Here is a 27,111-nt window from a genome sequence, read left to right on the forward strand (position 1 = left end):
ATACTATGTTTTGCAAGAAGTACACTGGAGTCATATCTCTGTATTTCTTTGAGCTACGACTTAAAAGGGACATAACATGTAAACATGATATTCCACCGCTATACGCATACCCGGAATTTCTTTGTTTTTGTTAACCCGAACATCTAGTAGGATGATAAAGCAATAACAAAATGAAATACTAACAACAGGGCTTCCGGTTTAGAGAACTATATAATATGCAAGTCGAGGCATGCCTTAGCAGACAGACCAAAAGAGAAGGCTATGTGTGAATGTGACGTCAAGGCATGTCACTGGTCATACGGATATTATAAAGGCAAAGGTTCTTGCCTCATATGTCAAGCGTGCAGGAAATATCTTGAAGCTTTCCCTCGCTCGAATGTAACAGATCAGTAAACCGCTTCTGGTGATTACTCTTGATCTGATAAAGGGGGTTTTATTCTCCAAACAGGAAGAAAGCTCTCAATAGTTCTGTAGGAAAGACTGTGTGAAAAAAAAATAGAAATATTTTTGTAATATGTTTTTTGAGCCCAAGCGTCCCGTAGGAAAGTGTTAATTTGGACAATGCTCATCAAAATGCTTCATCTATTTAAAGTTTCATTTCTGCATTGAAAAGTGATTCAGCTAAATGTGCATGAGTAAGACTCTCCATTTTTACTTCGGTGAACATCTTTCCCGAATAAAGCGGCAAACATACCGCTCAGAGAGAGTCCACCAGCTACTTCGGTCTAGCTTTCTATCCTCCTCCTTCACTTAAGTAGTCACGTCCCAGTGTTTTCGATTAAAATTTATGTTGTTTTTGAGTTATAATTTTTCGGAATTTTACTGCTTTCCAACTTGCCACAGACTTACGGCAGTTGACTTGTCTTGCAATACTATACCGGTTTAGTTATGTGCTCAGAAGGCAGTGACAGCGTTGATCGATTGATGAATTAAAACCAAGTTGATGTAACAATAATCGATATTTTGTTTACAATATTCATTTTTATTGTTTTATTGTATTTTTTTTTTTTTCAATAAATGTTTTGTGAATTTGAAATCTTGGTCTACGGTCTTTTCAGGTACGAAACAATCACCCCCTCAGTGTTGAATATGTATTTTAGATCACGATCCAGTCGATGTTAGACTGTTCAAGAACGGTGAACTCAAGGCTGTCTAGTTGTAGAGAGTCTGTTTCTCCGTCGCCAAACGTATATAATCACCTGTTAATGACTTGCTAGCCCAAATATCTTTGTAAATAGGATCCTTGTAACCTTAAGATGGCTTGGTACGAAAGTAGCTAAATATCGACAAAAATGATACTTGTTAATTTAGTTAATTTCATGTAGCAGTAGTAGCTCGAAGGCGTAATGAACTTTGTTCAAACAAGAAGAGAGCCACAGTGTTCGGGTTCTGGGTATCCCAAATTACCCTCTACGGAACTGATTCTGGGAAATTGGTGACTAGTGATTTTAAAGGGATAAACCTCACAGCAGAGGCTTCCGGGATTAATTGTGCTACAGTGTCTCGAATCTCAATAGGTGAGTTGCCCTCCAGCAATGCCTCAGTGTTTCTGTCTCCTAGAAAATACAAAGAACCTCCTAAAAGGTTCACAAACCTTAACAACTTTGAGAAGGACGTTGTACGCAAGACTGTTTTTGACTTTTGTAACCAAGGCGAATTTTCGACTTTGAAAAGGAATACCAATACTTTGGAAAGCAAAATTTCCTTCCAATTCTTCCACTTACAGAATTCACTGCGCTTTAGGTTTCAGGTTAAGAAAATATCTGATGGACGAAAGGTTTTTTGATAGGGAGAAGTAATAATAGTGGCAGGACTAAAATTTCTTCGAAAAATGTAGCAAATTTGGACTTCTGAAGACGTAAGACTAATATTTTACTTGGGCGAGACTTGGGAGAACCAAAATTATTCCATTAAGTCACTTTGGCAAGACCCGAGAAAGGCCATGCTAATTTTACCCTTAAAAGGCCCAGGGGGTGCCTCTGAGGCTCCCTGCTGCATATACAAGCTACCTGAACTCACCGCGACCATTTGTATTTTCCGTCATTAATAGGAAAGGCTAGTCACTACTTTGCTATGAAATCATTTGTTAATGGTAATAAACAATGAACAGTATCAAATAATTAGAAAAGCACATACTTCAATAGGAGCGTCAAAGGCACCCCTTGGGCCTTTACATTAGTATTAAAAATAACGCTATTTTTTCTGAGGTAAAGTAAAAAAAAAAAAATGCTTAGGAAACGCAATCAGAGGGTCATTTCAAAGAGAGAGAATAATTCTAGAGCGCAGGACACGGAACGAAATATCTATTAAGAATAATGGCATTAAAAATTGACCAGGGTGCCTCCAAAGCACCCCTTGTGCCTTTACGTCAATATAAAAAATAACCCTATTTTTTCTGAAGTAAAATAAGAAAACGTATGAACAGCTTAATCAGGGGGCATATTCCAGAGAGATAAGAGAAGTCTAGAGCGGAAAACACGCAACGAAACATCTATTAAGAATAATTGCATTAAAAGTGGACCAAGGTGCCTCTGAGGCACCCCCTGGGCTTTCTCGGGTTCAGGATGGTGGATTAAAGGTACCTCTGGGAAAAAGAAACAGACCTATTGTTTGCACATGGGATCTGCGAAAACTGGATTTATACGCGACAGTAAGTGGATATTTCGATCTAAATTATCTTCTGACTATCACGAAGAAATGACAATAGTTAGATGTAAGAATTGGTTTTCGGTCGTCATAAATAAAATTCCAAATGCATCGAGTAGAAAAAATGCCATTGTTGAATGGCTGCAACAAAAGGATGTTGAATTTTCCAATTTTCGGCAACGGAAACTAAGGTTAAGCTATTGCAGTGTGCGCAGTGCGTAATGCCGTTCAAAAACCAATCTAAAATGTGCGAACTAGATCAACTTGCAAACGAAAGAGGATACGTAATAATACGCTTACGACTCTCACTGTCAACACAACCCGATTGAGCTTATATAGGCACAAGTAAAGAAGAGAGTTCCAAAGAGATATAAGCCATTTAAACTGACAGATGTAGAAAAAAGTGGCTAACGAAGAAATTGATCATGTAACACGAAGAGACTGGGAATTTTGTGTGCAACGTACGGACAAATTACAAGATGACTTCATGAAAGAAATAGGAGGTAACGATATTTTGGAACCCATAATAATAAATTTACAAGACTCAGAAAGTGACGAAATACGAATGATAGTGATAGCCGTGGTGAAGACGACGAGCCTTTAGCAGTCCCACTGGAATAAAGTAACAGGAAAGTTGCTATTTATACTTCTAGTATGCACGGTAAAAATTCTACATTTTACTGGAATAATACTTTTTACATTGTGAATAATACTGCTAATTAATTTGTCGTACTCCTAGATAGAGAAAGAGCGAGAAGGAAAAGGAGAGTCCGTAATCTTGCAACATCGCGCGGAATATCGCTTGTAATTGGCTACTGTTCCACGTTGCTTCTCATCGAAAAGCGCTGTAAATGTATATATCTAAAACTAATCGGTTCTAAAATTTTGTTAGTCTTACATTTGACAATACATCTATTAGCAGGCAGACAATCTCAGATAGATAGCTAAAGATTCTAATAATCTTTTGTTACAGTTTCAATCACTATAAAAGTAGAGGTCATTTAAAGAAACGTAGCTGTCCAGATTTTTCAAAACGACTGTAATGTTATTCCCGAAATGGAAATTAGAGAAGTTTATGTTATTCCCGAAATGGAAATTAGAGAAGTTTAGGAACTCGATAAATGAAAAACGTACTGAAAAAATTGAATCAGTATCTGGATTACAATGTCTATACCATTTAGTAGTGATAACATATAATATTTCATTTAGTGCTGTAATTGACCAAAACATATCTCTTCAAAGAATGAATTATTTATAGAATGTTGATCCACTTTCAGAATTAACAACAATCTTATTGTCCTGGGGATGGATGTGTAATAAGTGGATTGGCAACACCAACCTTGTCATGAATACATTGATACTGCAATCGTCTTCGGACTGGAAACTACACGAACAGATGCAGATTAAAAACATATAACTTTTGCAGCAGCGAAATTTAATAGATTGTATCTGCATATTACGTCCGAAGTTTAACTGAATTATTATTAATAATATGTACCACAATGTTTCCACAACAATTGTAACATGTGACTATGACATATAATAGTGAAACAAAATGGCCGGTGAACATTGAAATTTTAGGAATGGAAATACGAGGTCTGCCGAATGTTACCCCATACATATCACAAGTGGCAACATGCGTCAAACTCACGCCTCCTCTGACGTTGAACTTCAGGGACATTTTCACTCTTGAAATGCTAAGTAAAATGAACCTCCATTCCTCTTTCATGCCGGTAGACACAGTAGCTCTTGATAGCCTCATTACCCATAACTTTTGTCATAGATGGTCAACTACCCAGACACTATCAATTCGCCCTCCTTTCCGAGGTCGGGCATAATACCAAATCAATATAGCATACTCCAGAGAAAAGAGGGAATTCTTATTTCATGGATAAACGGCACCTAAATTAAACGAGTGTTTACATTATTTTCTCCAGCTTCAGTATGTTCAGTTAAAAACTTTCAGCTACCTGGTAATAAATAAAAGAAAAATATCATTTGTACGGCTTTTATATTGTAAATAAAATCAGAATAGATTCTGTCACAACAGTATACACCAATAAAGTCTTTTGTTTTCGTACGCAATACATGATTAGATATGAAAAACTTAACTAATACAGTTGTAGTTTTGAGTTTTGAAGAAATTTGTACATCAGAAATGACAGATGCTCATACAACACAAATGCTTTGTAAATTACACATTCGTACACAGAAAAAAAAAAAGAAAAGAAAAAAAAGTTTATCCAGAACTTACAGATCATATTAAAGAACGTATTTCCAGAATGAAAACCTAATGTATAGTTTACAGTAATATATACACAAGTGATAATTAAAAAAAAAATCTATTCTGTACAGGAAAAGTATAGATTTCAAATAGAGTCAACAACACACTTACACATCAACAACACGTATTCATATAAATAAAAATATCAATAAATATACATCTGTGTTTTTGTTATTCAACATACACATCATAAAAATAATATAGATTCAGTCTCTGATTCACAAAAGAAATTCCACTCTGTTCATTCAACAGATATAACAGCTTTTTATTTATTTATTTATTTATTTATTTATTGTACCTATTATTGGTGATTAAGGCAAAATGGACGGTAAAAATAATTGCACAGTAAAATGTTAATTCTTCAGCTACTTTTCTCCAAACTTTCGTTGTTTAACGCCGTTGTTAATAACGATTTGTACACAGTAACACATTTTCGAATGTCACTCTTCTTTCCTTTTACTTTGTCCTATGAGGTGTTTGACATTTGACCGAAGTTAAGGGGCGCTGCGATTGATCTGGAGTTCTTTGAGATCCTCCGGATGTGATGCGTTGTTGTTCATTCATTAACTGAACATCCTGCCCGTAATGACTATTCCTGTAAAATAATAATAATTCAGTATAAAAGTCCCTTGCATAAGCCAGCGTTAGTTGAAAGAAATCGATATATAAGACTATAGTGAGTAAATGCAATTTCTTTAATATTTCACCTGAATATCATCTACTTTAATCACGAATATGAGATGAGAATTTTTAAAGATTTTCGAGAAAGAAATGAGTAATAAATGTTCAAAACTCAGGGTGGCTACTCACCTGGAAAACCGGGAAAAGTCAGGGATTTTTTTAATTCTGGAAAAGTCAGGGAATTTTTATGAAAAACATGGAATTTTTACTCGGGAGAAAATTTACGTTCTGCTGTATTCCTAGCCATTTAGCCGGTTTATTTATATACAAAATAGCTTTGGTCGCTGGGGGCTTCGCCCCCAGATTTCTCCTTCCTTCCAGGTTTCGTTTATCTAGCTCTGCTGGTTTGGGCTGCGCATACTTTCTTCATATTCTTTTGTCATTTAGTGCTGCCCATGAATTGAGCTGGAGCGAAATCGGGACCATTTTGTAATTAACACACTCGTTTAGTTCGATGGCTGCTTGATTTCCAGAATTCGCTCGGGGCTGCGCCCCTGCATCCCGTTTTGGTGGTCACGTGATTAATATAAAGGCTGAACGATAGTTGAGTATTTCTGCCGGAAGAGTTCCGAATGTGTGTCGAATTCCACAAAATGTGTGGAATTTTGGTTAATGCGTGTATTTCTATGTGGAATCAAAAACTGTGTGGATTCCACATGCATTTGTACTCAGTGGCGGCAGTACTTTTTGCGCCACACGATTAATTGGCCATGCTTTTTTACAGATATTTGACCTTTTGACCACCAATTTGAAGTAATGGCATTCCCCTCCCCCTAGTTTTTACACCCAATTCCGCTACTGCATGTACTATTGTTCTAAAAAAAAAAAAAAAAAAAAAAAAATCAGCTTCAAACAAATTTTTCCGATTTCTTAAAAGCACATTTTAATAGTGCTCATTTACTTCAGTTCCGTTGTTTTGTTACACAATATTTCCCATCTATGTCGACCTGTTCCCCGGTTGCATAACCACCGCACGCCACTGCTGGCACGACAAAACCTTTGGGACCCGGGCCTACCTAAAGTTGTTAATGCCGTCTTTCTAGACCGAAGTCCGCTACTTCTTAATACAGGTAGCTCCATAATTGTCCTCCCCATTCATTTGTGACGTCAAAGAACGATAGCATAACCTTGTACTGCAATATGACAGAGGTTGCTAATAAGCACACCTGGTGAAGGTATTGTATATTTGTTGTTAAATCCGGAGAAATATTTGATTGCAAATTAACGAATAATAAGTAGATAATGAGTAGAACAGTTTCTTGATTTGAATTTTGCAATTTTAAACCGATTTTATGTAAATTCTGTAATGGTGTTTTTCCAAGAAAATAAATTTAAGAATTATTGACTACTTATTTTTTAAACATATATTTGTTTAAAAAAGAAATGAAAATTTCAGTCAAGGGAGTTGAGGATTGTCGCAGGGTGCGGGCTCCACCTCCATTGGCCATTTCCTAGCTATGGGCCTGGATCAAAATACCATGTTTTCGAGTAATTCTTTTTCTTAACACATGGACTTCTTTGCCGTATAACTCACAAGATTTGTGTTTAATAATGGTTTACGGGTTTGCAGGGCCGGCGACAGGGGAGGGGGAATAGGGGACAAATGCTCGGGGGCCTGGAATCACAAAAGAATAATTAAAAGCAATAATTTTACTGGAATTTAGGGGTTCGTGTCCCTGAGTTGCCCAAGGTTCCTATATATACCAATTTTAGATCTCTCTAGAAATTTTCTGGAAAACCGGGAAAATTTCTGGAAAAGTCAGGGAATTTTGAAATTCCAAATGAGTGGCCACCCTGAAACTGCGCTATAAAAATTGTTTACACTTCTGATGAGCGCTGGTCAATGAAGTCGACAGACATGTCATATTTCCAAGTATTGTACAGTTACAAACAATAAGTGTAAGTTAGAGCTATCATTTCTTACACCTCCAACCTATACTTAACATTGTTCCATACTGTATGTATTATTATTATTGTGCAAATTTTAGTTATCCGCTAATGGTTTCCATATTTTACACAAATTTCTTTGTTAGAGTTTAATTTGGGCAATTTTTATAAAATTAATATAACTTAAATATAAACGGTTCTTTTTTAATCTTTAGTGCAATTAAAACAAAGATATATATTAGGTAAACTAATATGATAAAAACCAACTACCATTCAACAATATTTTCTTACAGATGTAATTGTATACATTCATCCCTCGTTTTAATGGATAAAAACGGGGGAGACAGCGTCTAATGTTAGCAATTGCCCATAAGTTCCGATTAGGATTAGGAATTAGATTTCTGGGCTTCTCACGTATCAGAGATGACTTCCTTCGGCGATCACACCACCGGGGGAATTAGGATGGAAATAAGGAAGCGACCTGAGGCCTTAATGTTAGGTACCACTCCCGTATTTGTCTGGTGTGAATGAGGAAAACTTCAGTCAGGCTGGTTGGCCTGATAAAGCTTTTAAATTTTCCGACCGAGTGTCCCCACCGAAAATCGAACCCGGGACCGCTCGCATCAAAAGCGAGAGCCTTAATGTCTACGCTACTCGGGGCCACTTGTGTAAGTTTCAACACTAAGTCTATAATGGCTAAGAAAGAGGAATAATCAGTACTATATTTTTAATCAAATACTCAATCCATTCTGACTGTAAAATAAAAGGAAGTGAACTTTCAAACCGAATTGGCTGCTCCAGGCTTTACCCGATGCTTCTGAATCCATAAAACTGAAGGATGAGTGAATTTATTTATAGAAACTGAAAATTTCAGTACTTAAACTGGCTGAGACTCGAACCCGGGTCTCTCTTTTGCCGAACAGATTCTCTACAATTGAGCTATCAGCAACTCAACAACCTTCTAATGTTTTTGATTCCTTATTCTTCAACGTACACTTGATCAGCCCTCTTCCGGCAATTATTTGTGGACCAATTCACTACATTGATTAAAAACGTTTAATCTTAAGTAAACAGAAGGTTTAAGTTTTAAATTCCCGCCAATTCAGCTATCAGGTTTTGTTGTATAATTCTAGCATTGCTCTGTAACTATTAATAACGCGGTGCAAATAAAGCAATTTAAATATTTAATTTTGTTATGTAAATAAAGCAACATTTTCAAGAAATTACGTATCAAAATGAAAATTTCTAGTTACATTTTCCATGCACATGGATTTTACTTTTAAAATTAAGTTTTAATGACCTCAGAGTTTTTGATAAATCTACAAGTGTTGCTCTTAATTCCCTGAAAAATTCGTTACTTTCTCGTGATTTGGCGATTTATGCTAAATTTTCATTATTTCCACGTGAATTTTACACCCAGATACTGCACGTTAGATTTTCAATAATTATATGCTTTTCAGTACTTGATTAATCAAATAAACGTTACTGTAAATGAGAGAAAACAGCAGAGAAAGTACCTAATGTTTTATAACATGGATAACAGCTGTCCACTGATATAATTCTTACCTAATGGCTGAACATCTTTCTTGTCTAAGTAGTTCTTTGTTCGAAGTAAATAATACTGTTCGATATTCCACTGCTGAGGGATTATTGTACGATGTAGCTGCGTCCAAAACGCCATTATAAACCAATAAATCGTCTACAAGAATCTGAAAGAATAATTTAAATATATGTTAAGGTAATTGCTTAAAAGGACTTTTTGAACTGAATTTTCAATTTTGAATTAAAAACTTCTTAAGCCATTCATAACGCTATCATATTATCTTAGTTAACTATGCTATTATTTGTTTAATCGTTTAGTACAACCTTTGTTTCATTGTTTTAAACTTTAGCGTTTTACTCACTATCTCAAAATTGGAAATGATCATATGATCGTTACGATAAGATTCTCTATTTTGAAAACTACGATAGAACGTATAGTTTATTTTGCTTAGCAGGGCTGAACGTCCCCTTTCGACAGCGAGGGTCGGAAGAACCACAACAGAGATCACTCTGGTACCATGTGCACAGAAATCGTTCATATGTCCCACTATCGGATGTATTATTGCATATTGAGATAAATGACATTACCTCAACTTCATAAAGACAAAATGAATCGATATATTAGTCAAATTTACTCTTTTTCTTTTCATAACTAAACTACTGAGCTAGAAAACTATTATATGTATAATACAGATACGGAGCAATATTTCTAGTGAACATGTAGACCGAATCCTTACTTCTTATTACTCTGCAGATGAGTACCAATAGATCTCTTTATTGTGACAACATGGCAAATGCACAGCAGTGTGGTATTTTAAAGTTTGCAATTTTAGCCCACAAAGTCTTCGTCAATCAAGAATGTTTCAGTCGTGTGTTTGCTAAAGTTAGCGTCCCTTTTCAGTATGCGATTATAAGAGGAATGGATCTATAGTTTAAAGTGGAATTCGAACCAGGTTGATAATGCGTCCGATGTTCTCTCATCGTAAATTGAACCTGGACTACATGCGCCAAAGGTGGGTGTATGTCAGTCATCAGACCAGCAGGAAGCGCTACCAGTCAGGAAATATTTAGAAAAAGATATAGTTTCGTCCATAAATGAAAAACATATTAAAATATATTTTGCTTCTTATATGCACCGGTTAAATGCATTTAAAAGCATCCACATGGAATTCACCGACCTTATGTTTTTCATGAATCCAGTTATCGTAAATAAGGAAATTATTCTTTTCCGTATAAATGGACGCTAAAATAAATTAAATTTATTGTGCCTAAACCAGCTCTGTGATTGTACTTCTCCATAAGATAACATAGTTGGCCACTTGTATACAAAACAATATTTGATTCTAAGTTGTAGATTATGAGAAATTTTTAAAAATTATAACTACTATAATATAATCTATTTTGGTTAACTGTCTCACCGTGTATGCTTCTTGTGTTATATGGAATAATATTTTATTCTTTAAGATATTGAAAACAAAACAAATATACATTTAAACCTGTAGATTGATTAACCATTTAGATATTTTTATGTGGAATCTGCAGAACTGGTAGTGACCATTTAAGCAGGTGTCGCTACATGCCATATGTTTTAACAATATTAACTCTCTCGAGTCGAATTAGTTCTCTCGATAAGTACAAACAATTGACTTAGTACTACTAAATACACCTGTATAAATCTAGTTAATGAAAACTACGAAGTTTTAATAGGTTATTGAGCGTGCTAAACACGCGAATTTCTTCCATTATAGTACGAAGTCTATTTGGGTTATGTTAGCTAGAGTGCTTTTGTAAAACAGTTATTAATCAAAATATGTTTCTATTAAAACAAATATAACATACCCCAAACTCCTTCACTCCTCTTGTCGGTGTTTTTCTATAATTCCACAATTTTATCATTGAAACCGTTACTGGGAAGTCGAATACTATATACACTCTATTTAACTGGAAAAGAAGGAATATATAAAAACTTCTTTGCACACGCACACACACACACACACACTATTAAGTATATTTCGTAACTTTAAGCTTATAATCAGAAAAATATAAAAGAAACAATAATAAGACAAACGAAGATATGTTCAAATTAAGGTAAAACAAAACTAACTTTAAGAGCACTTTACATATCTCTCATATTTTTCAGTTGATTTTTGGACCAACACATCCAATATATTTCAATCAAAAATTTTCTTGTACACCTTATATCTGGAGAACCAGATATAGTGTAGCCAAATCCAAACTATCACTTAACTCAGTATGGTGTGCATATTCCGTAAAAAAAAGTACGAAAACTCGATTTAGGGGACGTTCAAAAGTTTTGTGGCCCCTGATTCACAAACTAATTATTGACCAAAATCGCAATCTTTTGATATATATATATATATTCCTAAAATTCTTGTTCGTAGGCAATATACATTCTTTGATAGCATTGTCGCTATGTTTCCACAGAGTTTTGCGAGACTAAAGAGTCAATTCCCTATAGTTTTGTAACATTTCTTTCAAAGTGGAAACTTTCTAAATTTAAATATATAGTCTCTCAAAAATATGAAGAGAGGCAGCAGGGGTAGTGTATACAAAACACTGAGAATCATTCGCATGAGATATGTGTAGTTTACACTTATTATCTGCGATTGATAAGATGGTGTATAACTTTGGGACTGTTTACGTTGCTTTTATTTGTTCTTGATATATTGTTACCAAGTAGCAGTTACTAATCGCTTAAATTTGCTAGTTTTATCAGATGATATATTATGATCAGCAATATAATGTGTTATAATGTGATCAACAATTTACGACTGAATTTATGTCATCAATTAAAAAGCGAACGATTGCTGTGCAATTTCATTATAGGCTTTTACTGGTGGCTAATGTAATTTTGTCAACTAATTAAGGACACATAGTATATCGTTTAATTGTCACATGTGTTTATTAAAATGTAGTCGTTGAGTAATCAAGCTCGTCATACGTGTTCATTAAAACGTAGTCAATGAATTACTAAGCTCAACAGACATATCATTAACAACCACATAAAAGAAACAGAGAAACAACTCATTCCTGTTCCACATCTTAACGCTCAATTTGATTTCCTAGTAGTAAGGTAATAGGTATTGCAACACTTTTTTCTGACCACGTGGAGTTAATAACTGATTGCCGAAGTTCATAATCTTTGCCGATGGTCACTGTAAACACGTTCCTGTGCCATCAGATCGAAAAGAGCACGCCACGAAACAGTCTCCAATATCAATGGCCCAGACGGACGTTCATCACGGAAATATGACCATTAACACCATGTAACAAAAACTTGTTTATTACATCCTTGCTGTTTGTTGACGGAAAGGAACGTGTTGAATACAAAAGTACCATTAGGTTTTCTTTCCCATTTCAAATTTGATATTTTAGTATATTTTTCAATTTGCAATTAGTTAAAAGTACCTGCTTACTCTAACACTTATCTTAATTATGGAACGCTTTTACAAATGAAGTCAAGTACATATTCTTCTTCACTATTAGATGGCTGAAGTTCATCGAAGGCATTCATAAGCTAGATGGCTTTTTTTAGTTGTGAACTTAAGAAAGACTGTAGTTTTATTCCTTTGCAGTCTGTGTGTCTTAATATAAAATGTTAAATGATCAGAGGTTCTAAACTGTAAACTGACCCATTTGGCTGCGTTTGTGGACGACGGATCTAAGCGAGTAAAATACCTCTTGTGTTCGAGACAAAATTCTGTAAATTATATAGATCATACATTCAGAGTACCGGTTGGAGACCAGGATGTTGCATGAGCTCATCATTGGCCTGTGATAGTTGTTGTTCTACTTTAGGGATTGGTTACTTAGAACAAGAAGGGCATGCCATTTGGCATCCGCTAATATGGAGGGAGCTTACAAATAATCATTAGAACTATTACTTTTATACAGTATGGTAGATATTTATTATTATAAAGCCAAGAACAAAAAATAATATATCATCATTTGCTCAATACTTGTGTTTATTTTAACCACTATATAATGTTTTTGGATGTTAAATGTTTCTTTTTTTTCTTTTTTTTAATGTTGTTTGTATTGTTAAACATCAGAATTTACATGCAAGTGTTCGTTTCGCTGGTTTGCTTCGGCAATGAACCTCTAGTTCATTAGTTTCCCTACCCTATAGCTTACGTTACAAATTTGGACCAAATGCTTGCCAACCATATACAATAGTGGCGCTCCCATAAAATTTGTGCCTGACTACGTAACAGAAGATTGCCTAACATCACAAGACATGTATAATCGTACATCAAAAGTTCTCCTATGAGCCAAAATAATGCGGAAGCAAACTGCGAACTACTACATAATATTATTATGTGTGTAAGTAAGAAATATCATTAAGTACGAATCAATAAATATAGTACCTGGTTTGGTAAGATTGGTGCAAGCCATGCGTGTCTCCCGTCATGCGTTTCATTGCACCCATCAACCAATTTATCTGGCGTCCTCACATCGTTGCTTACTTTATCGAGAACATTGACGCTTTCCGGAAACGCAGCAACATCTATCAGCGAAATGGAAGATCATCGTATATAATAAGAATATATCAATGTTTGTTATTTATTTAAATAGGATACCAATGATAAGAAAGCTGAATTAAACAGAAGGGAATACAAAGGAAATCTTCAACCACTTCGTGGTTTAAAAATAAGTTTTTCGTCTCATTCATTATATATACTATAAATGATTAATATTGTACGATATTTTGTTTCACTATAAATGTTTAATGAGTATGCGTACGTAATATGGGTGTATTTTTCCACTTTCCATGAACTTTAATAACAATTAAACAATCAAAACTTTAATTAATATTTAAACAAGATGAGGCGCTTTTTGGGAAGTACTTTTCTCTGCCAAATCTTTACTATATATTTCCACATTCTCTGCATAGTAATTATTCTTCTAATGCAAAGATACACTTAAGTTTCTTGAGCTAAACTTAAAAACAAAATCTGGCAATAGCTACTTCTCGAAATGTTAACACTTCTGATGCACAGCAATTAGTCAAATTTAAATAGAATACAGAACTGTTGTTTTCGAAATGTTACATTTTGTTAGGCCATGTAAATCAAGAATACAACTTTCTTTGTAAAGACAACATTACGTAAGATCCTTTCTGTTCTCAATTATAAAATTTTGTATTTCGACTGTAGTCATCATCCTTTATCATGAAGATAAGATTGAGATTAAAAAGTGGTTATAAGAATTTATATAACATTATTTGTATCATACTTAGAGAGAAAGATCCATTAAATGTCTAATGTATTTCCAGCAAGTACATTGCTTTGTCTTGGTCTTGTCACTCTATCTGGATTCTGCATTCCTTAGTGTGCTGCCAGGTTCAGTGGTAGAAAACTGCTGAATTGAACCTAGAAAGTCACTTCTGAATAAAATCCAGAGCAGTCACACATGGGATCAGTTTTGATTAAGTCTCTACCCAACATCTATTGTCTGTGATGTGGAACCTTTTGATCCAACGACTAACAGGAGAAAGAAAGGCTTGATGCGACCAAGATCAGGTGCATGTACTAGCTTTCTCTCATTGTATGATATCTCTTTTACCAAAGGTTAATAGATACGTTTGCTATTGAGAAGTAAATAAATCCGTATGGAAAGAGTAAAAACTAGATATGATCTTTTGTTTAGACAAATGCTAGCTCTTCGTCACTTCCCCAAAACTTGCTAGATCTCGAATTATTCCTGTTTTAATTCCAAATACGCAATGTATGACCAAGTAAACGTACGGTTTCATTCATCAGACTTACGGAAAGGTTTACACAGATGTTAAGATTTCTTTTTTTAACCCGATTTCCGAAAACGTTGGGCTAGAAACATTTAGTTCACAAAGTCAATATTACCTGATCTAGTGACCACCACGTGCCTTTCGTGACCCATGTCTTGAGTAGGAGAGCATCGAATGCATTACAGTGGTTTAAGTCCCGACCTGTATAGGCTTGCTGCTGACACAGAATGTAAACACAAATCACTAACTCATTCAAAGCACGAATTTAGTAAGGCTTGATACAGAGGAGAAGGTTTCATTTGAATCACCGAATACAAAGATACGCAATTTGGTGTATAGGGTTTTTGCATCTGGGAATATGATGCTGTTACTCACTTTAATGAATTGAATATTTGTGACACACAGTGAGGGGATGCAAATTATTGGTCGCTGCAGTGACACACGAATGCATTTGCTAGTAGGAAATAAAGACTGGTATAATACGCAGATAATCAGAAATGTACCGACTTATGTTGCACAATAAAGAATTCACAATTAAAATCAGATCAGAGAAATTTACATACAATATTGCTTCCTAAATTAGACAGAAATAATATAGAAAGCAACAAAGAGTAACTCATTATATACGGTAAATCTTGGCTGGCACATCTATATACAATACTTATTCTATTTCAATCTTTTCATGTAGGCCTACTTTTTAATTTGCTTTCTCCGCTGATCTAGTGGCTGGCGCATGTGTATTTGATGCACGTGGTTCTGGATTCGGTTGTCGGTGGCAGATCATTAAAAAAATTTGAATGTAATACAGTGGTTCGGATTTCATTTTAAACTGTGAGGTCTGCGTCTCATATAGATATTGAAAAGAGTCACTAAACAGCCAGCCAACAAACAAATACTTTTTAATCTCTTTATCTTCTTTTTGTGAACAACATGGACGACTACAGCCGACTTGTAGAATTTAGTAGCTGAAAAGTCATATGTTTTCTCAAAGTTTGCCTATACGAATTATTATCCTGAATGTATTCTAAGATATGTCTTAAGATTCTCTTTTGTTTACAACTTACTTTTCTCTGTCATTGCGATTTTCAATCCCATTGAATCGTAGAGCTCCAAACCATTCAGTCCAACATAATAGGGATCACCCCAAGTAGAGAAAATAAGAATCTGGAAAATGAATCCTTCAGGCATCATTGGAGACTCGTACTCGTCTCCAGACCATCCTTCAACACACCGTAACAACGAGGACGATGCTCTGTCTATCGTGTCGTGGCTACCCTTCCGATTGGTAAACGGTGATTGCAGGAAGTTGATCGTCTGAGAATAATCGAAGTGGCAGTGTCCTAACGCACGTCGAATCAAAAATCCTTCTGGTGGTGAAATAACCTTACCATCCACATACACTGTCGCTATTTTTACCTGTCGAAGAACATAAATTTAATCACTCTATTTAATTCTAATTTTAGCGTATTTAAAAATATTTTTGGTCACATCTTTAAAAGCCTCCTATTTACATCGGTAGATAGAAGTATTTTTATAAAGGTAACCAAGAACGTTCTATCGCTTTTTACCCACCACCTTCGAACATCGATATGTCACCTAAAACGTACCTGGTAGATCAAAAGTAGTCCCCATCAGTATCGACGACCTTCTGCCAATGTTCTGGAAGGACATGGATTCCATCGCGGTAGAATTTGGTGGGCCGTGTAGCGAAGAAGGTATCAAGTGCATCTTGCACCCCTACTAGGGATCTGAACTGGCGTCCTCTTAAGGTGATTGTCCAAGGAATGGAACAGGTGATAATCGGACGGTGCAATGTCCGGGGTATATGGCGGATGCAATAGTATAATGTTTCCCATCCAAGGCATAGAATGGTGTCCCGGGTCATTCTAGCTACGCGGGCTTAGCCTGGTCTTGTAACAGGAGGATCCCTTTGCGATTCAGAGTTTTGAGTTTGTCTTGAACACGACTCAACTGTTGACAGTACACAGTTGCATTGATGCTCTGACCAACTGGTAGTATTTCTCGATGCACGATGCCGAGAGCAATCCACCAAACACACAGAAGGACCTTCTTCTGGTGCAGTGCTAATTTCGTCTGTTTTAGAACCGGTTCATGGGATGCTAACCAATGCTGACGGCGCAGTGGAACTTCGTACAGGACTCACTTCTCATCACATACGAAGATGAGATATATTCTTGGGATGCTTAATTGATTGCAGAAAACCGCTGCCCTCTATTTACTATCGTTTTTGCTCTATACTGATCATTGTAAAAACCGGATACTGTTAATTTCTGCACTTATGACCCTCTGCATTCTGACCGAATTTAGTGGTGATCCATCAAATAGTTGTTGAGATTTTTTGTCTCCTGGACGGACGGACGGACAGACAGTCAAGGTAAATATTTAACGGAGTTTTGGTAAACCAAACTCTTTTAAGAAACAAGAGTTCTGCCCATAACGAAATTATACAACGTTCAATGATACATTAAAATACAAAACATGTGCAATAAATCGTGTAGTGAATTCCCTTTTAAGGCGGTTTTCACACTAACGTATAATCACAATTTTGTTTTAATACTTAACAAACTACGTAATACATCACCGAGGTGTCACTTTTGCTGATTAATTTTATTCCATTCAACCACGGCATCGCAGACTCTTTCTAATATAATATACTCAAAATCATTAATCTCTTTCTGTTCATTGCAAAAATTGTGGTATTCATTCCTCATTAGCTTATGAAATATTTCAATACATATCAAAATAACTGACTGATACACAATCAGACTCCTTCTTTTGTAATATTTTCCTTCTATCCTCTCCATATTGTCAAGTCATTCAAAAATTGAAAGCAGGGTGGAAAAGAATCATTTTTGTTGATTTTTTTATTTAAATCGATTTTTTTGATTTCAATAAAATCATTCTCCTCGTATAATACAAGTCGCGAACTGAAGAAAAAACATTAGAAATTCGTATTAAATGTTAATTATATCATTTAAGTGAAAATATTAGGGCTAAATTTTGAATTAATCCCCAATCGTTAACCTATTTCAATCCCAAAAATTGTTTCTTAAGCATTAAGGAAAAAGTACAGCAACGTTTATCAACATAATACTATTTTTTTTCACAAAAGTTACTGATATTTGGCAGGGGCATATTTTAAAAAAATCGGAACTAGCTTGCGGCACAAAATATGTATAAAATACATAAATTTCGTCTAAAGTTATAAAATCTAAAAATAAATAAATTAATTAAGTTTCGGAGAGGATTCGGACCCCTCTAAATACGCCCTTGTTATCTGGGAACAAACAAGCAGACGCGCACACAAAATAATTTTCGTCTTAAATGTCGATTGTGATTTCCCCGTTGAAATAGTTAACGATTTACAATATAAACCCTATGTTACGAAGAGAAGAAAACTTGCCTTGTTACCCATTCGAAACGGGATTTTCTCTAATCATCCTCAGCATGACACTCGTTTTCATACTGTGCTGTACACACATTTGAGTCTCATTGTATTATGATTATTATCTTCCATAATCGAAATAATAGAACAGAAACGGAATTTTACTTATTTTCACTTTAAATTAATTTATTTCGGAATTTGATTTAAATCAACAATTTTTATCTAAAAAAATCAAGTGATTTAAATCAGATTGATTTAAGTCTTGATTTAAATCAATCTACCCTTCTTGAAAGCAATATGTATTCACGGTCTTTGGTATTTGTGTAAAATCAGGTGGAACATTCCTGAACGACCAGTCTTAGTAGAAATGAATTATAACTCCATACGAGCACTGTATTTGAAGCCCCTTTATGCCGAACAACCCCTCCTTTCGATCACCGAACACCGATTTTTATCAGCAAATATTTTTGTTACTCTCTTCAAGAAGACCATTGTATTAGAAACATGTTTCGTCTGATGGAATGCAAGCGAACAGTAGCCGAGTAATTTCAATGATTATTTATGGTGTACCTGGTAAAGCCTGAAATTAATGCACAGGCAAAGGAAAATATAATTATATAAGAATTCTCATAAACGAATATATACAGTCCTGTAAGTAAAAACAACTACAATGGTTGCAATTTTCTCAAGTAGTGATTTTTCCTTCGTTGTTGCATTTTACATGTTCTAGCTGTGATATGCTTTTTGGAATATTCTGTGAGTTTGAAGGTTTGTCGGAAACTTAGAAACAATTACCTAGTCCTCGAATACGTTCCTTCTTTCTTTAGGAGTCAATAATTGTACAGTAGACAATTAAGAAATAAAGTCTGCGGCACGAGACACCCAAGTTCGATTCTTGGTTGGAGCTTACGTGTTTTCGATCACACGTTAAGCTGTATGTTCATGTCTCACTCAGTCTAGGTGCTGACAGGGACGCTAAACTATTTGGTCTAGGAATTAATTCGTGCGGGTGGACAAGAGATGGCGCAACGAACGGAGCGTCCCACAGTTCCGTGTATCCACACGTGTTGCAAACCCCTGTCATCGCGTATCGTTCGTAGTATAGGGCAGTGGATTAAAGCGTCAACAACACCAGTTTGTAGTTAAGTGAACATGGCGCAATTTGTGCCTGATAAAGTGTTTTTGCGGGGTGTCCTGCTGCATTACTTTAACATGCAGAAAAGTGCGACTGAAAGTCATCGTATTTTGGTGGAAGTGTATGGTGACCATGCTCTAGCTGAGCGAACGTGTCAGAAGTGGTTTGCACGGTTTAGAAGTGGTGATTTCGGCTTGGCAGACCAAGAGCGAGCTGGACAGCCAAAAAAATTTCAAGACGAAGAATTGACAGCATTGCTCGAGCAGGATTCGTGTCAAACGCAGGAACAACTTGCAGCAGCATTAGGCGTTGATCAAACAACAGTCTCCAAACGCTTGAAAGCCATGGGAATGATTCAAAAGATGTCACATTGGGTTCCACATGAATTGAAAGACAGAGACGTTGAAAGACGAAAAACCATTTGCGAATTGCTGCTTCAACGACAGAGCAGAAAGGGGTTTCTGCATCGAATTATTACGGGTGATGAGAAGTGGATCCATTACGAGAACCCTAAACGAAAAAAGGCCTGGGTGAAACCAGGTGAACCAGGTCCATCACAACCAAAACGAGATATTCACTGTGCAAAGGTTATGTTGTGCATATGGTGGGATATGAAAGGTGTGGTGTACTATGAGCTGCTGCAACCGGGTGAAACTATGAATGGAGAACGTTATCGACGACAATTAATGCGTTTGAAGCAAGCTCTGGCCAGAACACGACCAGAATGGGAGAACAGACATGATAAACTTATTGTTCAACATGATAACGCTCGCCCACATGTCGCAAAACCGGTCAAAACCTATTTAGAAAATGTCGGATGGGAAGTTTTACCCCACCCGCCGTATTCACCAGACGTTGCTCCTTCGGACTACTACTTGTTCGATTGCATGAACAACGATTTGATTGGACAGCGGTTTACTTCTTCAGAAGATATCGAAACATGGGTCTCTGACTGGATCGCTTCCAAGGATGAGGACTTCTTTCGCCACGGAATCCGTACATTGCCTGACAGATGGGCGAAAGTGGTGGCTAGCGATGGACAATATTTTTCTTAAGGTATTTATGTATTTTGTGTTTGTACTACAGCTTCAATGTGTGCGTACCTACCGCACGAATTAATTCCTAGACCAAATACAATTCAACCAACCAAACCTTAAGAACTTACATTTGAATACACTATAATGTAGTTGTGCTCGCATTCTGATTTTGTTCTTGATGATCAATAATATGTTTGATAGTATAGCAGAAAAGTCTAAGGATGAGTGTAACCAGCAAAATGCAAGACAGACCTTGTAATTTATTTGCAATCTCCCTTATTGAATTTTACTCCCTGAAATCCTTAGTAAATCATTAAACCCCTATTAAGAAGTCCTATAGAGGACCAATTTCAGATAAAAATTTTGGATGGTGGCTTCAAAGAGATCTCATTGTAATTACTTACACAAACGAACAGACGTATGATCAGGTTTCGAGTTATGATTTCACTGTAATTACGTAAATACCTTTCAACTTGTTTTCGTCTAACCACACGTTCATTATACCTTGGTTCACCGTAAGTTTTCCCTTCACTCCCCACTTTTGTTTCTGTTATACACTAGGGATGGCCAAAAATTTTCGGATCCGGATCTTGCCGGATCCGGACCTAGATCCGGATCTCGGATCCGAAACTCAGATCCGGATCTCGGATCCGAATCTCAGATCCGGATCCGAAATTCGGATCTCGGATCTGGGTCCGGATCTCGGATCTGGATCCGAAATTCGGATCTCGGATCTGGATCCGGAACTCGGATCCGAAATTCGGATCTCGGATCTGGATCCGAAATTCGGATCTCGGATCTGGATCCGAAACTCGGATCTCGGATCTGGATCCGAATCTCAGATATTGATTCGTATCCAAACCTACATCTGAAATTGTGATGATAAAATTGAATATCTAAAATTCGTCAAAACTTTTTTCGGATTCACTAATATAGTAGGATGCTGTGCTTTTAAATGTTTCCATAACACGTTTGTGCTATCTTTGTTCTTTATGTTATTTTAACCTTGCAATATTTACTTTCTTATATAAACTTTCTTATTTTCTCATATACAAATGAAATATCTTTTAGATAAGACCCTTCTAATCGCAGGAATACTGGACAAAACAAACTCTTTATTAATAGTAGTTTCTGACTCACTAGAGTCCAACCATCAACAAGTCTTTCACTTCGAAGGTACAACAAAAAATATAGACTGGTTGGCGTGGAACAACAGTAGATCTTTAAACATACACACGAGAATTTCAGGAGAGCGATATGGTTGTGTAGTATTATTAGTATTAATAAAAGTGTTCGTTGTACGACTTTATTACCTAACTTATGGCTTGCCCTTCTGAGGTCAGGAGTTTGTTGAAGGAGTAAATATAAAAGAGATTTCTGTCATTTCTTCTTCACCCTCCAGGTTTCTTTAATCATACATTGCAGGACGTAACCAAAACATATCCATGCATCGTATCATTGAAGCGTTTTGTGTTTTGTATATTAGTGTTCAAAAATATTTAACATATTCGCATTTGTTCATGTGATCTCAGGTTCAATACTCGGTGGAACATACATGAGATAATTGAAAGCTGAAACAATATGAAAATAGTATTTAAAAGTCAGGAAATTAATATTAAAACTTTAGCTATCTATTGTGACTGTAAGGCTATAGTTAAATTAACCCACACGTTTCGTGAAGATATATTAAGTCGTTATTGTTTATTTACTATAAGCTACCAGATACATCCTCAGAGGCCACTTTACTCTGTAATAATCAACAGATGAAAACATTGGGAAAGTAATGGAAGGAAGGTCTCCAGAGCCTTAGATCAAGGTACTAACCTAGCATTTGCCCAGTATAACTGAGGAACAACCCTGGAAAATCCTCAGTCAGGATAGCTGGTCTCCGAATTCGTACTCGGTATAATCCAATTGCGAAGCAAGAATCCTAACAAGTAGCCTGAGCTCACTCCGTATTATTATTATTATTTAATTAACGTAATGTTCTAAAATTAGTGCAAATTAAACCCTACTTTCTTTATTGCTGATGATTTAGTTAATAAGCCTACATGAGACATCAGTCTCCCATTACATAGGCCTTGCTCAAGAAAGAATACCAGAACTGGAATTCAGGAAGCGGGGGTGAAGAGATTAATGAGGATGAGGAAACTATGTGCGATGCAAAAACTGAGAAATTATGACTTCATCACAGATATATTCACTTACATACGTCAATTAATATTTCTCTGATACAGGGCACTCTACTTTCTATAGTGGCAGGGAAATGGCCCGCTTTTGTAAACGAACACATTAAGCACGTGCATATAGGCACAATATCCGAGCAAAGAAACATAGGTAAAACTAGAAAAAAAAATAGGGAAAGCGAGGGGAAAGTGATAAAACGCCATTCAGCTTAAAAAAAAAAAAAAAAAAAGCTGAAAATAACTTAGAGCTACGAAAGACGCGAGGCGAATTTTATTGAAATGATTGCTTTTCCTTAGTGATTAGCTGTGCTAACTATGAACATGAATTAAAAAGAAAACAAGTAGCTAGCTCTGAGTTTCGCAAACAGGTTGAAAAGAAAATATTGGATAAAATTTAATAATAAAGAAGGCATTTATGATAATTAAAACAAATTAAATTCTTGGCACGACAGTCCTTTGGTTCCTACCATCGGGCTTACGTTCATTTGAAGCGGGATTTGAATGCAAGACATTTACAGTAAAAGGATCCACAGCCTAATGCCGCAGACCACTCGACTATGGCTGTCGGGTTTTCTCGGCTAATCTGTAGCACATTTACAGTAACTGATTATTTTAAAAGTTGCTCCTAAATACTGACAATCTAAGTTTTATGTATCAAATATTTCCTGCGATAATACCATACACTCTCCGACTTCTATAGACGAAAAGCTATAGTTACCCACATTATCTAATACAGAAATAAGTTCTGATTCTCTAATAGCTGCTGATGGTGATAGTCAAGGTTCACCGAAGCATGATCCCAAACCCAAACAGATATTGATGTCACTGGAACGCCTGAAAAGTCATTGTGGGTAAGTGAATTGCCCACTTGTCAGGATGAAGGGCGATGGTGATGTGAAATGCAGGGCTGTCAGAGGTACTACTTATAATAATTGGATTTGTAATATTCTATGCTGCCGTACACCCTCTTCAAGAAGATAACTGTTAATTTTAGCTTTGAAAATGTTACATAAAGAGTTTTATTGCTATCATTAGGTTGCATATAAATCTCTTTATTCCGGAATTATCGGATTTATTTTACCGCTTAACTTTCACATCTCTTCTGATTTACGAATATTTAAATCACAATTATCCCCTTAAGGTCAATTAGTGATATTTTAACTTATTTCGAACCAACTATGTATATGGCTAGTCTTGTTATATGGGAATAATTGAGACTAGAAGCAGTCTACAGGCTACGTTCAAAAAAATCTTGTCCGACCTCCTGATAAACCACGTCTTTCAGCAAGGTGAATTGTGGCAATCTGATACTAACATGAGGAAATCTTCCGGTTCAAGTGAAAGCTTCCATAAGAATCAGCACCCTAATCAGTGGTATGTGCCTTGCTAATTTTTCTCCAATGTGAAAGTACCTAATTTTATTGTTAAACATGAAAAGGTTTTTATTTCAAACAAGTTGTCATTACAGTTTTCATATTTGAACACAACACTCATGAAAAGTCATGTTAAAGCGCGACTTACTCCTGAAAAAGAATATTTATCTGTTTTTAATTTCTCGTGTTCCTCAAACTACATGCGGAATTAGTGCAAGTGCCTTCCGCTCGCATTACCTAGGTACAAACGCAATGGCGTATTTAGGGGAGAGGCTTCCGGGCTTAAGCTCCCCCCCGAAATCTTACTTACTATAGTAAACTATATGAAATATCTTGCAGAATTTTCACATTTTCAGGCAAAGCCTCCCCCCGAAACAAAATCGTAAATACGCCACTGTACGAACGGCTACGATCTTGGTACTAGCACATGTTTCGGTTTCCAGATCTCAAATATTTATATTTCAGCCTGATTCTATGTATGAATTCGAAATTTCAAATCTAGATAAGAGGCACCAAAATTCATAGTTTATTCTCGGTGCTCATATTGTGATTTACTAAATAATTATTAAATCTAATTGTAGGGTATACATTTGATATTTTGAGCAGACTGAGCAAGATAAATTTACGTAAAAAGTAGTCAATACTTGTCTTAACTGTTTATGTTTTCTTAACTGTCAATGAAATAGGTGCATTGAGGAATTTTAAATATTCATCTCGGTCCTGCAACCGAGTGGAACTAGATTCGACATTTGAGCTCTCATCCGGATCATTTTTTTTCTTAAGTAAGCCAAACATTTGATCTTTAGAGTAGAATGAAGGAAACGAATAGACTTGTCAATATTCGTCTTAATTTTCTGTTCTCTTCTTCACTGTCAGGACTTCGTGAAATTACTTTCGGCGAATTTTAGATATTCATGTTTATCATAATTTGGATGGGATGTGGGTTTGGATAAGAATCAAGATCCGAGATCCGAGATTCGAGATCCGGATCCAGATCCGAGATCCGGATCCAGATCCGAAATCCGGATCCAGATCCGAAATCCGAGATCCGGATCCAGATCCGAAATCCGAGATCCGGATCCAGATCCGAAATCCGAGATCCGGATCCAGATCCGAGATCCGGATCCAGATCCGAAATCCGAGATCCGGACCCAGATCCGAGATCCGGATCCAGATCCGAAATCCGAGATCCGGATCCAGATCCGAAATCCGAGATCCGGATCCAGATCCGAAATCCGAGATCCGGATCCAGATCCGAGATCCGGATCCAAAGGATCCGGACCCAATCAGATCCGGATTTTCGGATCCGGCCAGATCCGGATCCGGCCATCCCTATTATACACCTATAGTAATTACTTCCTGGTGTACACACATTGCTGTTTTAATCACAATTCATGGCTTTCATTATATAATGGAAAAACATTGTAGGTATGGTTAAGTTTACATTAGAGATAATATTCTGAAAACAAAATACATGAACTATTCCGTAATGGATAGTTTGTAACGAAAATATAATAACTTTATTATATTGTTTTATGGGCATGTTACTGGCAAGCATAACTATATACCCAGGCGCGGATCCAAGGGATCCAGCTATGCCCCCCCCCCCCCCTGACGCTCAGATATACACTGGATAAAATGGGCTTCAATCCTGCTTTACACTGGATAAAGCTGCAAACTATGCGTTTAGGCCCTCCTTGATAATATCCTGGATCCGCTACTGACTATACCGGTACATTTTTCACTACAATTAAAGCCCCAATTAAGTAATTGGAACAGGAACATTAATGTATTTGAAGCTATTATATTTCTTAAAAACCACCCATCATTGTATGGTTTAAATATGTTGTTTTCAGAAAATGTTACAAGTAAGTTTAACTATACTTTTTTTTTTTTTTTAAATTTTTATAGGAAGCCATGACATGTGATAAATGGCAGTGTGTGTTTATGTAAATAAATGGGGTTCCCATTGAAAATTTCGGCATTCATAAATATTCTGACACACTCCTCAGTTTAAATAAACAATTATTAATCATGCATCAGTTTAGCCCTTTAGCACTGTCCGTTTGTCTATTGAGGTATCAGAGCAAAAGATGGTGTTTTGATATGTAATGTATTAAGCGTCCCAAGACTATGTTCCATCCTCCATTGTTTGAAAATCTATTTTAGCTTCACAATGTGAAATGAAATTCAAATTCTTTCTAATAAACCTACGGTATTATTTTACGTTGTTGGCTTTCACTTTCTACTTTAAAAATGTGAAAATAACTGTGTACATATATATATATTTAACCTCCTGAGATCCGGGATATCTGAATGTTGCAAAAATGTTTCGTTATGTTTTTGATAAGAATAAGGACCCCATTAAAACGTAAAGTTTCAGTTTTCTTGAAAAATATGTAACTGTAAGGAAGGGTAGGTTGCTCTAACAACCTTCAGGTCTCATTGCTACACTTAAGAACAACGTGTTTTTCTGAAGTAAGCTATAATTTTCTAATTATTTTCCCTTTACATTGGTTCTTTCATTAGGAATGACATTTACATTGATATATTTTTTACTTCTATAAATATATAAATGTTTTGTTTTATTTCATGTAAACAACTACCAGATTTTACCAATAATAATCTACTGGTTGTTACAGCAACCACCTATTTTCATCAAACTATCTGCAAATTCAGAATTCTAAGTGTATGTGTTAATTCCTTACATATTCATTTTATCTAATTAATTTTTTTTAAAAAAAAGCAAATTTTGTTAATTGCATAACACAGATTATGAGGAAAAAATAGAAACGATAAGAAAATGAACAATAACATTTTCTGCCTTTATGGCTATATCACTGTTCTGTATTTCTTCGCTTTCTCCCTATACTTCTCCTTTCTATCTGATGAAACGTTAGCGAAATCTCTTCACACTTTCTTGTGTTTTGTATAATAAAGAAGCGTACAAAAATTTGTGTCCAGTTAATTCCCACACTTCAAAACTGTTGTGTATTACACTAACTTTACAAGTACTTTGTCAAAACCCTCAATCCTAGAAACTATAGCTGATTTCCAAACAACAGCAGAATAGGCATAAGTCAAATAAAACACCAAAAATAATCTTAATAATACATAATTTCAGTATTGTCAACAGGTATTCTCGGGCTAGCAGCCAGGTAAATACC

General features: G+C 35.9%; 2 protein-coding genes across 2 annotated transcripts in view; one reads left to right on the forward strand and one right to left on the reverse strand.

The window, feature by feature from the left end:
* The window catches only part of LOC145664728 (uncharacterized), a 75,350-nt gene that overhangs the window by 21,262 nt on the left and 26,977 nt on the right, over positions 1 to 27,111 (forward strand). The gene's annotated exons all lie outside the window — the stretch shown is intronic.
* LOC145664727 (katanin-interacting protein-like) overlaps positions 4,649 to 27,111 on the reverse strand; it is a gene marked incomplete in the record, with an annotated part of 85,951 nt that continues 63,488 nt past the window's right edge. Inside the window, 5 exon segments of the mRNA XM_081731608.1 lie at positions 4,649 to 5,525; positions 9,065 to 9,207; positions 10,880 to 10,981; positions 13,429 to 13,568; positions 15,872 to 16,223. Of these exon segments, the coding sequence (XP_081587734.1) occupies positions 5,387 to 5,525; positions 9,065 to 9,207; positions 10,880 to 10,981; positions 13,429 to 13,568; positions 15,872 to 16,223 (876 nt within the window).

The sequence above is a fragment of the Thermobia domestica genome, chromosome 11 (genome assembly GCF_964235325.1).
Source record: "Thermobia domestica chromosome 11, izTheDome1.hap1.1, whole genome shotgun sequence".
Taxonomy (NCBI): Eukaryota; Metazoa; Arthropoda; class Insecta; order Zygentoma; family Lepismatidae; genus Thermobia; species Thermobia domestica.